General features: G+C 44.5%; 2 protein-coding genes across 3 annotated transcripts in view; both read right to left on the reverse strand.

Annotated features, from left to right (window-relative positions):
- The window catches only part of atg16l2 (autophagy related 16 like 2), a 71,497-nt gene extending 66,504 nt beyond the window's left edge, over positions 1–4,993 (reverse strand). For both annotated transcript variants that reach the window (XM_045724879.2, XM_045724876.2), the window contains exons 1-2: positions 4,494–4,993; positions 1,853–1,922 (exon numbers count right to left, since the gene is read on the reverse strand). In XM_045724879.2, coding sequence (XP_045580835.1) covers positions 1,853–1,922; positions 4,494–4,650 — 227 coding nt within the window. In that variant the 5' untranslated portion in view covers positions 4,651–4,993. The remainder of the gene's footprint in view (positions 1–1,852; positions 1,923–4,493) is intronic.
- Positions 4,994–5,492: 499 nt separating this feature from the next.
- The window catches only part of wdr62 (WD repeat domain 62), a 61,231-nt gene continuing 49,435 nt past the window's right edge, over positions 5,493–17,288 (reverse strand). Inside the window, exons 26-30 of the mRNA XM_014215449.3 lie at positions 15,252–15,372; positions 14,668–14,773; positions 13,336–13,402; positions 8,371–9,323; positions 5,493–7,408 (exon numbers count right to left, since the gene is read on the reverse strand). Of these exons, the coding sequence (XP_014070924.2) occupies positions 7,154–7,408; positions 8,371–9,323; positions 13,336–13,402; positions 14,668–14,773; positions 15,252–15,372 (1,502 nt within the window). The 3' untranslated portion in view covers positions 5,493–7,153. The remainder of the gene's footprint in view (positions 7,409–8,370; positions 9,324–13,335; positions 13,403–14,667; positions 14,774–15,251; positions 15,373–17,288) is intronic.

Consider the following 17,288-nt stretch of genomic DNA (forward strand, 5'->3'; position numbering starts at 1 on the left):
TGCCTTGGCAGGAACTAATGGGGATCCATAATAAACCCCAGGAAGAGTAGCTGCTGCCTTGGCAGGAACTAATGAAATTTCATAACAAACCTCAGGAAGAGTAGCTGCTGCCTTGACAGGAACTAATGGGGATCCTTAATAAACCCCAGGAAGAGTAGCTGCTACCTTGGCAGGAACTAATGGGGATCCATAATAAACCCCAGGAAGAGTAGCTGCTGCCTTGACAGGAACTAATGGGGATCCATAATAAACCCCAGGAAGAGTAGCTGCTGCCTTGGCAGGAACTAAGGGGGATCCATAATGAACCCCAGGAAGAGTAGCTGCTGCCTTGGCAGGAACTAATGGGGATCCATAATAAACCCCAGGAAGAGTAGCTGCTGCCTTGACAGGAACTAATGGGGATCCATAATAAACCCCAGGAAGAGTAGCTGCTGCCTTGGCAGGAACTAATGGGGATCCATAATAAACCCCAGGAAGAGTAGCTGCTGCTTTGGCAGGAACTAATGGGGATCCATAACAAACCCCAGGAAGAGTAGCTGCTGCCTTGGCAGGAACTAATGGGGATCCATAATAAACCCCAGGAAGAGTAGCTGCTGCTTTGGCAGGAACTAATGGGGATCCATAACAAACCCCAGGAAGAGTAGCTGCTGCCTTGGCAGGAACTAAAGGGGATCCATAATAAACCCCAGGAAGAGTAGCTGCTGTCTTGACAGGAACTAATGGGGATCCATAATAAACCCCAGGAAGAGTAGCTGCTGCCTTGACAGGAACTAATGGGGATCCATAATAAACCCCAGGAAGAGTAGCTGCTGCCTTGGCAGGAACTAATGGGGATCCATAATAAACCCCAGGAAGAGTAGCTGCTGCCTTGACAGGAACTAATGGGGATCCATAATAAACCCCAGGAAGAGTAGCCGCTGCCTTGGCAGGAACTAATGGGGATCCATAACAAACCCCAGGAAGAGTAGCTGCTGCCTTGGCAGGAACTAAAGGGGATCCATAATAAACCCCAGGAAGAGTAGCTGCTGTCTTGACAGGAACTAATGGGGATCCATAATAAACCCCAGGAAGAGTAGCTGCTGTCTTGACAGGAACTAATGGGGATCCATAATACACCCCAGGAAGAGTAGCTGCTGTCTTGACAGGAACTAATGGGGATCCATAATAAACCCCAGGAAGAGTAGCTGCTGCTTTGGCAGGAACTAATGGGGATCCATAATAAACCCCAGGAAGAGTAGCTGCAGTCTTGGCAGGAACTAATGGGGATCCATAATAAACCCCAGGAAGAGTAGCTGCTGCCTTGGCAGGAACTAATGGGGATCCATAATAAACCCCAGGAAGAGTAGCTGCTGCCTTGACAGGAACTAATGGGGATCCATAATAAACCCCAGGAAGAGTAGCTGCTGTCTTGGCAGGAACTAATGGGGATCCATAATAAACCCCAGGAAGAGTAGCTGCTGCTTTGGCAGGAACTAATGGGGATCCATAATAAACCCCAGGAAGAGTAGCTGCTACCTTGGCAGGAACTAATGGGGATCCATAATAAACCCCAGGAAGAGTAGCTGCTGCTTTGGCAGGAACTAATGGGGATCCATAATAAACCCCAGGAAGAGTAGCTGCTACCTTGGCAGGAACTAATGGGGATCCATAATACAAACAAATACAAAACACACAGAAGCTTAACAAACTATCTCTCACAGGAAATATTCCATACAGGTTTCTATCTCACACATGAATAGGGTAGAGTTCTTCCTGGGTGGGAAAGTCCTGGCCTTACACATCAAAACAAGATAAATACGTCCATTGAGAAGTAAGCACATTGACAACAGCATTCTTCTAGTGTAATAATGACCTTGAACCAGATCCCAGGATGCCTTTCGTGATGAGGGCTCTCTGATTGGACCTCTCCAGCAGATTGATATCTGTAGGATGACATCATCATTATAGAACACAGAACATCATTATAGAACACAGAACATCATTATAGAACACAGAACATCATTATACAGTGTATTCGGAAAGTATTCAGACCCCTTGACTTTTCCACATTTTGTTACATTACAGCCTTATTATAAAATTGATGAAATAGATTTACCCCTCATCAATCTACACACAATACCCCATAACGACAAAACAAAAACAGGTTTTTAGACATTTTTGTGTTAGTAAAATTAATAATGCGAAATGTCCTTGGAAACTTCCTTATGTGCAAATATTGATATAACCATAATACTGAAGTAAATTTGGAGTCATGGGAAAGCAATCAGTTTTTTTATGCTACAGATTAAATAAATGGTGATGAACTTCACAGGGTGATGAGCTTGATGCTCCTTTCAAATTAATATTAAACGTCTTACTCATACTGGTGACATGATTTTTTAAATTTAATTAAAGAACAAAATAGTTTTTTGGGGGGGGGGGGGGGTTACCCCTTTTTCGTGGTAGTCACAGTCTTGTTGCTGCACATCCCGTACGGACTCGGGAAAAAGCGAAGGTCGAGAGTCGTCCGTCCTCCGAAACACGACCCAACTAAGCCGAACTGATTCTAGACACAATGCCCGCTTAACCCAGGAGCCAGTCACACCAATGTGTCGGAGGAAACACCGTGTCGGCGGAAATAACTGGCGACCATGTCAGTGTGCATGCGCCCGGCCCGCCACAGGAGTCGCTAGATGGGGCAAGGACATCCCTGCCGGCCAAACCCGGTCGTGGCCAGCTGCGACAAAAACAGGACTCGAACCAGGATCTCTAGATAGCACAGCGATGCAGTGCCTTAGATCACTGCGCCACTCAGGAAGCCTTAATAAGAACTAATTCTTATTTACAGTGACTGCCTACACATCATCGATGCTTGGCTGCAGTTTGACAGATAACTTGCTCTTTTGTCCATAATAATCTCATAATGTTAACTACTGTACTGTATGTGGCAGCTGTTGGCTGTAGCTCAATACTAGAGTCGACAAACTCGCTATATAACACACACACTTTGGGGGGGGGGGGGGGGGGACGACCTTCAGTAGAGTTGAAAATGTGATGGAAACCCATTTAATTTGTTTGGTTTTTTTTATTCGGTAAATGGGAATTGAACTGAAAAAAGGGTCTTTTTTTTATGTGCACTACATCATCATGCACACACTTTTATCACAAACAAAGTCAATTTGATGGAAACATCTCTGGTGAGAAATTGCAAATATTGTTTTTATGCAGATTTAATAATATTCGCATGGAAATCTGTTGCCAATTGGATGGAAACCTAGCTACATTCGTTTTTGTTACATAAACCATGTTTCCATCCACAGTTTTTATGCAAGTAAAGTCATACCATATAACAAAAAAAATATGGCTGCTGTGATGGTACTGCCAATAGATTATTTGTTAGTTTGAAATGGTGGGATATTTTTGTGTGGGTAAACTTAATAATGCACGAAAATTGCGGTGGCAACGTCCTTATGCGCAAATGTTGATATAATAACCATACAGTTTATTAGTGATGATCAAATCAAATGTATTTATATAGCCCTTCTTACATCAGCTGATATCTCAAAGTGCTGTACAGTAACCCAGCCTAAAACCCCAAAACAGCAAGCCATGCAGTTGTAGAAGCACGGTGGCTAGGAAAAACTCCCTAGAAAGGCCAAAATCTAGGAAGAAACCTAGAGAGGAACCAGGCTATGAGGGGTGGCCAGTCCTCTTCTGGCTGTGCAGGGTGGAGATTAGAAACCTAGAGAGGAACCAGGCTATGAGGGGTGGCCAGTCCTCTTCTGGTCACCCCTCATAGCCAGGTTCCTCTCTAGGTTTTGGCCTTTTTTTGGGCCACTACAAATCAGGAAACCATACAGTTTATTAGGCTAGATTAAATACATTGATGAACTTCACAGGATGGTGAACGCGCACTGTGATCTTAATGCTCTTTTCCAATAGAGGGTCTTATTCTGGTGACACGATGCTTGACTGCAGTTTGACAAATATTCTCCCTTTTATCCATAATAAATGTCATAATGTAGACTAGCCTACCAGCACTGTATCTGTGAGCTGTTGGGATAGAGAGCACGTCCCAAAACCAGAGGAGGCACATTTGCTATTTAACGCAACAGTTTGTGATGAAACTATCCGTAGAGTTGAAAAGGCGATGGAAACATTGAATTATTTAGATGTTTAATTGGTACATGAAAACGGAAAGTAAAAAGGTAAACCTACGTTGTGTTTGTGTGTCCTACGTCATCACGCACTGATTTTATCCGTAAAAAAAAGTGAATTTGGTGTCAACACTGGTGGGAAAATGCACTTTTTCATTTTAATGCGGATTCTATAGTATTCGCATGAAAATCTGTCGCCAATTGAATTGAAACCTCGTTATCTAGTGTTGCAGCATGACAGTATTTCTACAACTGTCTTGAATCGGAAAACGAATCTTGCTCATTAATTAAAGCTTTTTAGGCCATCTGAAAGAAAACGACTAAACACAAAACCTTCACCAAAATACTTCTACATACATGCCAGTATGACATCTTGAAACATCGCCTTCTGATACTTATCCCGATGTTTGAGTTGGCGGATGATATGACGTTTCCATGAGTCGTCCGTCTTCTGTGCGTTTATCTTTTCTTCCACTTTAAACGCCTCGACACACTCCGCTCCTAGCGCCGCCATGATACACTAATCCTACAACAATTTAGGATGTTACTAAACGGCATTGCCAAATAGTTTAGTCTATTGTATATCAGAGAAACATTTATTACATTTTCCGTTTCAATAAAATCTCTACGGAGACTTCTCGGCTGTCAACATGGAAGTTACCAGTTCGGTCGGGCGAACAACAAGTTTCCCATCCAATCAGATGCTGCTTAGCGCTGTTTTCCTGAGTCAGACCGGACTCGTCATCGTCGTCATTGAAAACATGTTAGAGCAGGACACACCCGTGCTGAAATACAATGCATATTAAAAAAAACTAATCTGTTTGAATGTGACCACTGTCAAATAACCTCTACTATCTTATGCCACGTTCAAGTGCTAAATCAGGAACTAGGAAACTTCCGATTTGCTAACTGCTTGTAGTTATTCACATGCTGCGTTCAACCAGTTCGCAAGTCGGGAAAATTCGGATGATTCCTAGTTCCCGAATAGCACCTCAACGCAGCACTAGTCTAACCAACTAAAATAAGTTATAAATACGGGCCAACAGAAAGCGCATGACTGAATCAAGACAATGAGCAATTTGGTCTATATTTCAAAGGAGATCTCCCCTCCCAGGACTGCCTTCAGTAGGTCTGTGTTCAGCAGTTCTCTTCAAGGATGACGCCCTAATTCCTTTCAATTCTGTCTTCACAGAGGTTCTCCACAAATGTTCTCCAGGGTCCTCCTCTACACACCTGGGGCACATTCATTCCTCTGTCACAGACATTCTCCAGACCTTCATCTGTTCCTGGGTCCCCCCCCCCCCAGTGGGTTCCACATTAAAGCTAGTCTGGTTGTTGTATGGAGAACACACAAAGCAATATGTAAAACACCTTTATTACAAATTCTTAGTAAAATAGACATTTTGTATGAATGCAAAAAAGCAAAAAAAGGTAAAATATTACAAATAATTTACATTGAAATTAAACAATTTCACGTGAAACCATGAAGTACACAGTGAAACACCATGGGGACTGTACAAAACACTGCAGGTGAGACTATCATACCCATCTGATGGTAGAGGCTTTAACATAATAGAGCCCTTAACACTAGTGTCTGTTAGCTCCCAACCTCAATAGGACCCAAACAGAAACCAAAACTAATACTGAACTTCAACTTCACTGCTTAGATAAGAGAAAACTCAGTATCAAATAGCGAACATAACTTGTACAGAAACAAAAGTAACGGACCACAGTAATAAGAGTTAAAAAATTTAAACACTGATTAAAGCAGGTCACTTTGGTTATGGCTGAATGACTCCTCCTCATTGACTGCTTTGATGCTCAATAGATCATGTTTTTAAATAAAACAGTCTACATGGCTACAAGGTTAGATACAGAATGGGGTTTAAGGACCTGGGCTCAAAGCCTAAAAAGAATCCCAGAGGAGAATTGCTGATCTAGGATCTGTCTAATGTAATCGTATTCATAAAAATAACCACAATGCATTGTGTTTGATCTAAAATGATAACCTGATCCTAGATCAGCAGAGATGCTTTTGTGGATACGGACCCTGCAGCGACTTACAAAAACAAACCACCATTGAGAGCTAAATAAATCGAAGAATGACAACAGCTACCACACACACACAAAAAAAGACGAGACAAAACAAGAGCTTCAATTAAAGCAATAAGCAAAAATAAATAAAACATCCATTAAGATAAAGAGGAAAATAAGAAGATTTTAAACAAGTTGGAGACTTTAAACTAGATTGTGAAGCATGTATTTACCAGTGACTTATTTCAGTCAATCTCTAATGCGGTGCTAAACATTCACTAAAAGTATTGGGTTTAAAACAAATCTAAATAAACATTCTAATATATACAGACAGTCGCCCGGTCAGGTTTAAAAAGGATGCTGTTAGTTAAAGGGCCAGGATGCTGTTAGTTAAAGGGCCAGGATGCTGTTAGTTAAAGGGCCAGGATGCTGTTAGTTAAAGGGCCAGGATGCTGTTAGTTAAAGGGCCAGGATGCTGTTAGTTAAAGGGCCAGGATGCTGTTAGTTAAAGGGCCAGGATGCTGTTAGTTAAAGGGCCAGGATGCTGTTAGTTAAAGGGCCAGGATGCTGTTAGTTAAAGGGCCAGGATGCTGTTAGTTAAAGGGCCAGGATGCTGTTAGTTAAAGGGCCAGGATGCTGTTAGTTAAAGGGCCAGGATGCTGTTAGTTAAAGGGCCAGGATGCTGTTAGTTAAAGGGCCAGGATGCTGTTAGTTAAAAGGCCAGGATGCTGTTAGTTAAAGGGCCAGGATGCTATTGAAACAGACTGGTGGGAAGTGAAAGCAATCTAACTGTTCATCTGGTTAGTTAATATTTGCTTCGCGTAAGGACGTCTTGTCTCATCCTCCATCAGCTAGGGTCATGTCTGTTAAAACATGCATATTCGAGTCGCGTCAGAGGGATAACTTTTTCCTAACCTTAACCCAATTCCCCTAACCCGCTACGGAAAAGTAACTTCTGATATTAGCGGGGGCAATCCCATCAGCTAACTACTGTCCATCTTCTTCTCAGCAATAAACAGCAGCATCTCGGAGTATTTCTCCAGTAGAGCCACGGTCCGGTCGTCTCTCAGCTGGCGACCTGGAGAGTCCTCCAGGGGACAGGGGGCGCTGTGACCTGCTGCTGACCTCTGACCTGAAGGAAACACAGAGTCCAGCTCCGTCTGCGCCACACAGAAGGCCTCTTTTAAAATGGCCGACATCTGGCCCTGCTGCTCTGGGGTGTCTGTCATGCAGCAGACCTGTGAGAGAACAGAGAGAGAGAGAGAACATTGTATCGGTCTCAATGGTGGTGTCCGTGTTCTCGGAGGCCATAATGGGACAGATATGTTGCGATCTCTATGTGACAACGGAATGAGGAAGTGGATAGAATCTGGTATCTTATGATTATCAGTGAAATTAACAAAATGTATAAAATATTGATTACTATGTATAGCTTTGTAAGACTATAAATGACCAACCACCCAGTTTGAGTAGTTAGACAGTTTATGCCCCTGCTTTTGAGAGGAGCTGGCTACTGTACCGGGAGACTAAAAGCATTTGCGCTAAGCTAACGACATGCTAACTTCAATCTCCAAACTGCATTTGCTCTAAACTAACGTCGTGCTAACTTCAATCTCCAAACTGCATTTGCTCTAAACTAACGTCGTGCTAACTTCAATCTCCAAACTGCATTTGCTCTAAACTAACGTCGTGCTAACTTCAATCTCCAAACTGCATTTGCTCTAAACTAACGTCGTGCTAACTTCAATCTCCAAACTGCATTTGCTCTAAACTAACGTCGTGCTAACTTCAATCTCCAAACTGCATTTGCTCTAAACTAACGTCGTGCTAACTTCAATCTCCAAACTGCATTTGCTCTAAACTAACGTCGTGCTAACTTCAATCTCCAAACTGCATTTGCTCTAAACTAACGTCGTGCTAACTTCAATCTCCAAACTGCATTTGCTCTAAACTAACGTCGTGCTAACTTCAATCTCCAAACTGCACGCAGAGATAAAAAACAAAATGGTACCCATGAGCTCGGACTCTCTGGTTAAGTCGAGAAACGACTGAAATATCAAAAAAAAAAAAATCTGCAGTATGCCTTTGAAAGGATAGAGGCTTAGTTGAAACGTTGGGACAGGCTGGTTAATAAAACTTGATAACACATGCATCTTTGAAAAGCTAGTGAATAGAATGTCTCATTGGTTTGTAATCTGACCTTGTTGTAGAACGTGACGGCTCTTCTCATGGTGTGCCTCAACTCGTTGGCTACCTGGTGACACATCTGAAGGTTCAGGGTTTCCTCTATAGAGTCCCCATGGAGACCAGAGTCACCATGGAGAGGGAAAGAACAGGCAGAACCAGAGACGGGACCGTCGCTAGCCTGCTGCAGCTGGGGCAGATGGGAGGGGCTCTCAGTGAGCTGGGCCTGAGGGAGGGTTGAGCACAGACGGGGGGTTGGGGCCGGAGACGTGGCGGGGGCCGGAGACGTGGCGGGGGCCGGAGACGTGGCGTTGGTGGGGGCCAGGCTGCTACGGAGCCCTGATAATCCTCCCCGTTGCCCCAAGTTGTCCTCCATGTTACGGAGGCACCTCTTCGCCTCCTTCCCCAGAGAACGCATCTCAGTGGGGGTGACCAAGGCGTGACGTGTTGGGCGGGTCGAGTCTCCAAACCTCCTCTGGGACTTGTGGGAGGCCAGAGGGAAGGTCAGTGTGGAGGGGTCAGAGGGCACAGCCAGGTCCAGGTGGAGAGCTGCTCTGGCTCTGTGGTTCCCTGCAGGAGAAGGAGGGACGGAGGGAGGCTGGCTGGCAGGAGCAGGAGGCTCCACTGAGGAAGTGGTGGTGGTGTGGGATACAAGGGGCTGGACTACAGGGGGCTGGACTACAGGGGGCGGCAGATTCTCCTTGCACTCCGGGTCTGTAATGTCCTGGAGGTCTGAGGCTCTCGCCTCCATGATCTTCCCCCCAGCAGAGTGCTCCTCAGTCGGGGAGATGTTCAGGCCCTCACCACCCTGGGACCTCTTGGCTCTGGAGCTGGTGGTGGTGCCCATGTAACGCTGGCGAGGCAGCCGGGTCAGGGGCTCCTTGTCCAGGACGGGCTGCGAGGGTTTGAGGGTAGAGCTGGATGATGATGGACCACTAGACTGAGACCTCAGGGTCTTATCTGTCACATCTGACAGATTGGAACAGAAAGACTACAGGTTCAAAATGACATTCAGGGTTATTTACTCCACTGTTTCTCCATCCTGATCCTGGGGGGAAGTAGTGTACATCTTTAGGTCACCAGGACCAGGATGGAGAAATGCTGGTTTACTGTAACAAAGTCTCATATAGCATCTAGAACCCAGATTATCACCCCGTGTGGTCTATACATCAGAGCAGGCTGCCAGCACCGGTGGAACCCCAGACAGTAGAACCCCAGCACCGGTGGAACCCCAGACGGTGGAATCCCAGCACCGGTGGAACCCCAGCACCGGTGGAACCCAGAGAGAGATAGAGACAAGGATACAGAGAACCAAGTCTAGCTATCCCATGACACTAGGCAAGTCACAATAATCAATGCTGTGGTAGATCGACCACACACACACACACACCTCCCAGAGTATCTCTCCAGTGTAGAACAGCTATGGTTTTGCGGCTGCGTAGGGGATGGCGGGGTTGGGGAGTCTGCTGGACCGGCTGAACCGAAGAGGAGCGCCTCCTTAAAGACGTTAGATGACACTTCACACCCCTCACTGGATTGTTATAGCAACAGTCAACCAGCCAGCAAACCGACAGACAGACAGACAGACAAGCCCAAATCATTAAGCAGACCTCCTTAGCCCCACTGGATGGTTCTGGATGATTCTTCTAGCAACCAACAGACCCGAGAGATGACAAGTTTATACCCACGCTCACTACAGCATCCACCACACCAGAGTTTCTGTTAGCCGGTAAATTCTGGCTTTTGGCCGTTTAAAAAAAAATGTCAAGCCCATACATAAACTTGTTGCCGGTCAAATTGTCCTGGAGAAAAAGAAAATCCATTGCAAAATAATGGTGATTATCCCCATTTCCAGTGTGCCAGCCGAGAGGAGATTCGTTCTCCAAAAACAGAGTAATGACGGTCTCAAGATCCCTCCTTCTTGAGGACAAAAGTAGCGAGTCTGATGTGCATCGCGTTGCTCCAAGCAGTTGGGACAGTTTTGATTTCCCAACAGCAGCGGCGGCTCACTATGAGCAGGCCAAGGTCCACCGCCGCAAACAAGTAAATTACAGGCAAATGATTTGTGTTTGTCAAGCCCAGTCCTAGTAGGTCTGCTGCTGCCCTAGGACAGATCAACATATTCCACCCCTGTGTCATGTATAGTGTGAAGATTTGGAATGGATTGATTCAGTAATGATGTGCATCATGAGCAATTTGGTGAGTTTCAGTTGAGCTTATTCCATAGCAGTTGGGGAAACTAAAACCGTGATATCGACTTAACACATTGGTGAGTTAATGTTGAAATCATTAGGCCTACGACTGCCTATAGTAGGAAATAGAGTTAACAATAAGCCAGGCACAGTTTCCATACACTTTAGGTTGGCGTCATTAAAAGTAATTTTTCAACCACTCCACACATTTCTTGTTAACAAACTACAGTTTTGTCAAGTCGGTTAGGACATCTACTTTGTGCATGACACAAGTCATTTTTCCAACAATTGTTTACAGATTATTTAGCTTATAATTCACTGTATCACAATTCCAGTGGATCAGAAGTTTACATACACTAAGTTGACTGTGCCTTTTAAACAGCTTGGAAAATTCCAGAAAATGATGTCATGGCTTTAGAAGCTTCTGATAGGCTAATTGACATCATTTGAGTCAATTGGAGGTGTACCTGTGGATGTATTTCAAGGCCTACTTTCAAACTCAGTGCCTCTTTGCTTGACATCATGAGAAAATCTAAATAAATCAGCCAAGACGTCAGAAAAAAAATTGTGGACCTCCACAAGTCTGGTTCATCCTTGGGAGCAATTTCCAAATGCCTGAAGGTACCACGTTCATCTGTACAAACAATAGTACGCAAGTATAAACACCATGGGACCACGCAGCCGTCATATCGCTCAGGAAGGAGACGCGTTCTGTCTCCTAGAGATGAACGTACTTTGGTGCGAAAAGAGCAAATCAATCCCAGAACAACAACAAAGGACCTTGTGAAGATGCTGGAGGAAACAGGTACAAAAGTATCTATATCCACAGTAAATCGAGTCCTATATCGACATAACCTGAAAGGCCACTCAGCAAGGAAGAAGCCACTGCTCCAAAACCGCCATAAAAAAGCCAGACTACGGTTTGCAACTGCACATGGGGACAAAGATCGTACTTTCTGGAGAAATGTCCAAAAATAGAACTGTTTGGCCATAATGACAATCGTTATTTTAGGAGGGAAAAGGGGGAGGCTTGCAAGCGAAAGAACACCATCCCAACCGTGAAGCACGGGGGTGGCAGCATCATGTTGTGGGGTGCTTTGCTGCAGGAGAGACTGGTGCACTTCACAAAATAGATGGCATCATGAGGATGGAAAATTACATGGACATATTGAAGCAACATCTCAAGACATCAGTCAGGAAGTTAAAGCTTGGTCGCAAATGGGTCTTCCAAATGGACAATGACCCCAAGCATACTTCCACAGTTGTGGCAAAATGGTTTAAAGACAACAAAGTCAAGGTATTAGAGCGGCCATCACAAAGCCCTGACCTAAATCCTATAGAAAATTTGTGGGCAGAACTGAAAAAGTATGTGTGAGCAAGGAGGCCTACAAACCTGACTCAGTTGCACCAGCTCTGTCAGGAGGAATGGGCCAAAATTCACCCAATTTATTGTGGGAAGCTTGTGGAAGGCTACCCAAAACATTTGACCCAAGTTAAACAATTTAAAGGCAATGCTACCAAATACTAATTGAGTGCATGTAAACTTCTGACCTACTGGGAATGTGATGAAAGAAATAAAAGCTGAAATAAATCATTCTCTCTACTATTATTCTGACATTTCACATTCTTAAAATAAAGTGGTGATCCTAACTGACCTAAGACAGGGAATTTTTACTGGGATTAAATGTCAGGAACTGTGAAAAACAGAGTTTAAATGTACTTGGCTAAGGTGTATGTAAACTTCCGACTTCAACTGTATATCACACGACACGAGTCACGACAGTTCAAATTACAATAAACATAACATTTATTAATATCATGATCTTTGGAAACAAGTGCTTTCATGAATGCATGATGCAGGCCTTATTTCACGTGGAGCATTGTAAAATAAGCTTTCTCTCAATGAACCAGCCTTAATGAATTTAGCTTATTTACATATCGAATATGATTGTCCAAAACCTATTTGCTAATTTATTTGTGGTGCTGTACCGCAGCGGAAATGGGGAGCGGGGCGGGCCGGCCCGGTCATGGCTGGAAGGCATTTTAGCTAACCCCAATCCTTTTCATAACCCGCTACCTTCATTCGCCTAACCCGCTACCTTCATTCTCCTAACCCGCTACCTTCATTCGCCTAACCCGCTACCTTCATTCGCCTAACCCGCTACCTTCATTCGCCTAACCCGCTACCTTCATTCGCCTAACCCGCTACCTTCATTCGCCTAACCCGCTACCTTCATTCGCCTAACCCGCTACCTTCATTCTCCTAACCCGCTACCTTCATTCTCCTTACTGGCTACGAAAAGTCAAATCTGAAGTTATTTGACAAAAGTTGGATCCCTTCTAGCCATGACCGGCCGGCCCTGGTGTTTGTAAGCAGCCATGTTGTGTTATTTATTAGGCCTAATTACAATTTGAAAATAGCTGTGTTTTGTTATTTATTATTGAAAAATGTTCATACAAATAGCCTTTAGGACAGGTCGTTCGCAAATATTATATTATAATTTTTTTTTTAAATGATCATTTATGATTTATAGCAGGGATGAAGATGCAGCAGACAACTTTTCGCTTTTCCGTAAAACCTATCATGTTGGTATAAGAACATTATTTGACTTTAGTACAACTTTACAGGCTAATTTCTATTCTGTTAAAGTGAATTACAATAATCTAAAATGTGATTTTGAGCACAGTGGGTTGACACCTTAATGCGTTACACGTCCGATACATTTCTGAAAACGTCCGGTAAATTAAAACCCGGCACCACATCAGTCTACCTCTGGACTAGTACTCACCAGGGTCCTGGCTCTCCTCTTGGAGAGATTCTGTAGTACTGCTCACGACAAACTGCTTTGAGTTGGCCTGTCGAGAGAAAAAAAAAACATCTTCAGTGAATTTCATGAAATCTTATGGGAAATTAACATCAAAATATGATTTGCATGCATCTCAGGTTAGGATCTGGCCCCTGATTTGTATCTTGTGTTCTGCGTGTTGGTGAGGAACTAACCTCGCACAGCGGATATAAGCCTGGTAAATCAACCATTCAAAATTGGTCTTAGTGGGAGTGACCATGGAATTATTTGTGAATGACCTTACTGAGTAAAGTATTTGTCATTATTTAATTTTAGCGAATCACACGACTGTGAGGCGTGGCTCCAAATGGAGGCAGGACTCGGGTAGGAACTTGTGGTGTGCTAGCAAAAACATTCCCTCTAACCTCAAAGGGAGAAGAACACAACAGGTCCTACCTTCCAACTAGCAAAGGACATAGCTAGCTAACGAATGGCTTCACGAGAAGAACAAAGACTAACTCCCCTAAAATCTGTGGTCGATGCGTGTCGCGTTTGAGTGGAAAACTTTCCCAATAAGAGTTTCAAGTTGAAACTTCGGGTCGATAGAACAGGTGCACAAGACATGTGGGGGAAGGAGTTGTGGGAAATGATTGGTTGGTAGATTAAGACGATTATAGTTCCAATGGAACATTTAAAAAAAAAAAAATGTTTTATCTCAATGTCATAATTTCTGGGTAACAAGTACCTTACTAAGATTATTTTCAATTAAAATGGTAAAAAAAAAACTAACAAAAATTGCTTCTTAGCAAATAGCAACTTCTGAAGCAATAATTTTGCTAGGACTGTCTGGGAGTGGGGAGAGAAAAACGGACAATTATTATTAGTAGAGGTTTGGAACTCCCGGTTTGGAACTCCCGGTTTGGAACTCCCGGTTTGGAACTCCCGGTTTGGAACTCCCGGTTTGGAACTCCCGGTTTGGAACTCTCTTATTGGTTTATAACTCATTTACCGCCTAGTGATGTCACCAGCCAGGCCAAAACTCCATCCCACCAAAACGGGCAGAAAATTCAGACAGTCTTTTCAAACAGCTCTTACACAAAAAAGGCCATTTATCACAATTTCACAGTATTATTCCAACCTCATTGTGAAAATATATATAAAAACACAGGAAATATTCTGCTCTGGGCCTTTAAACCAATGAGTAATACGCCGGGAGAAATCTCCTGCCACTCTGTATCCTAACGAAGGCCAATATTGACGTCGTGTTCCACCAGACCTTCCTCACATTTTGGCGGAAGAATGTGCGAACAAGATAAGTGAGGAACAGGCCAGTACCTGAGTGGTGTTGAGGCTGGGGGTCGGGTCAGGACAGGAGAGGCTGCTGGGCTCCTCAGTGATGCTGGGCGGGAGAGGAGCGGGACGCAGGGCAGAACCAGGACCACTAACACGCCACGGAAAATAATTAGGACAGGTTTTAAAAAACTAAAAACAAGTACACATTGCATGATTGAATTAGTATGTATCTTGATGCTCCTGGACACAATTAGTGATGTATGTGAATACTAACCGCACACTGCATCAATACAGCGGGAGGTGTGACTGAGGCGAGGTAAGGTGTGACTTGAGGTAAATGGGGCTTTCAAGACAACTGGGAACTCTTGGGGGGGGGGGGGGGGGGGGGAAGTCATATCATGACGTCAGTGATCTTCAGGTCGGAAAGTCAGAGCTCTAGAAAGATGCCAGAGTTTCCGACTTGGAATTCCGAGCTGGAATACTGTCGTCGTCCCCCCCCCCCCCTCCAGAGTTCCTAGTCGTCTTGAACACACAGACGTTGGAGATTCCCCAGGTTCCCAGGTGTTTTGAATGCGGCGTAAAGGTAAAGGTATGGTGAGGTTTGACTGAGGCAAGGGATTACTTACCGGAGTCGGCTCTGGAAACGAGACAGGAAGCGTGTAGAGATGCTGAATCGGGGGTTGAGGAAGAGGCTCTCTGTCTCTATGGATGGAGTCTGCAGACTGGACAGGTCAGTCTCAAACTTCTCTACAAAGGGGCAGAACAGATAACAGTTATACCTAGCTACAAACTGTACTTACAATACATCCTAACGGTTACATTTTAAAATGCGTTACGAGACACAACCACATCTGTCTGGTCGACGGCCTGGTTAGTTAGGGTTTGACCCAGACCAGAGTATGTGAACCGGAGTGGAACCTGCCCAATTTGACTGCAGCGCGGAGCGAGTTTCCCCAAAGGCCTTCTCACCCGCTCTAATTTAGCGCCAGTACAGCTCACTTCATGAGCTCAGGGGACGCCAGGCCCAGCATGCATTTGTAGGCTACTTGTGTGCTGCTATAGACCCTTGCTTTAGCTACTGTCACGGAGTTCGCTAAATATTTTTCATAAAGAAACTGATAAAAACACACAGGTGAAAACTCAAGGTGACTTGAGGAGAACCAAGAGCAAGAGAGGGAGTGTGGTGATGTAGTGTCCACAACTAAATAATCATTGTAGAATCTGAAAAGACACCTATCCTGAAAGAATGATGGTGTACTTCCTGTGTACGTGCTAACAGAAAGAAACGAGGTGGGTAGATAACTAAGTGTGTCATTGTAGCAAACTATTTAACAACTAAAAATCCGATCTCTTAAACCAGGGCAGTCCAACCCTCTTCCTGGAGATCTACTGTCCTGTGGGTTTACAGTCCAACCCTCTTCCTGGAGATCTACCGTCCTGTAGGTTTTCAGTCCAACCCTCTTCCTGGAGATCTACCGTCCTGTAGGTTTACAGTCCAACCCTCTTCCTGGAGATCTACAGTCCTGTAGGTTTACAGTCCAACCCTCTTCCTGGAGATCTACCGTCCTGTAGGTTTACAGTCCAACCCTCTTCCTGGAGATCTACAGTCCTGTAGGTTTACAGTCCAACCCTCTTCCTGGAGATCTACAGTCCTGTAGGTTTTCACTCCAACCCTCTTCCTGGAGATCTACCGTCCTGTAGGTTTTCAGCTCCAACCCTCTTCCTGGAGATCTACCGTCCTGTAGGTTTTCACTCCAACCCTCTTCCTGGAGATCTACCGTCCTGTAGGTTTACAGTCCAACCCTCTTCCTGGAGATCTACCGTCCTGTAGGTTTACAGTCCAACCCTCTTCCTGGAGATCTACAGTCCTGTAGGTTTACAGTCCAACCCTCTTCCTGGAGATCTACCGTCCTGTAGGTTTACAGTCCAACCCTCTTCCTGGAGATCTACTGTCCTGTAGGTTTACAGTCCAACCCTCTTCCTGGAGATCTACTGTCCTGTAGGTTTACAGTCCAACCCTCTTCCTGGAGATCTACTGTCCTGTAGGTTTACAGTCCAACCCTCTTCCTGGAGATCTACCGTCCTGTAGGTTTACAGTCCAACCCTCTTCCTGGAGATCTACCGTCCTGTAGGTTTACAGTCCAACCCTCTTCCTGGAGATCTACCGTCCTGTAGGTTTACAGTCCAGCCCTAATTTAACACACCTGATTTTACTAATTAGCTGCTCAACAAGACCTTAACAAGCTGAATCAGACACGCTAAATTAGGGCTGGACTGTAAACTTAGTTACCTTTTCATGTTGATTATTAAAATACTTTTCATTCATATTGCTTGGTTTCCATATTTCAAAACCCCCAAAAAATGGTAGACCCAGGTAGTCACAACAATAGATGAGTGTTGGTTAAACGGTAGATCCAGGTAGTCACAACAATAGATGGGTGTTGGTTAAACGGTAGACCCAGGTAGTCACAACAATAGATGGGTGTTGGTTAAACGGTAGACCCAGGTAGTCACAACAATAGATGGGGTGGTCGGTGCCCGGTGTCACAACGGGGGGGCGGTAGATCCAGGTAGTCACAACAATAGATGGGCGTTGGTTAAACGGTAGACCCAGGTAGTCACAACAATAGATGGGTGTTGGTTAAACGGTAGATCCAGGTAGT

This window comes from Salmo salar, chromosome 09 (genome assembly GCF_965601325.2).
Source record: "Salmo salar chromosome 09, fSalSal1, whole genome shotgun sequence".
Taxonomy (NCBI): Eukaryota; Metazoa; Chordata; class Actinopteri; order Salmoniformes; family Salmonidae; genus Salmo; species Salmo salar.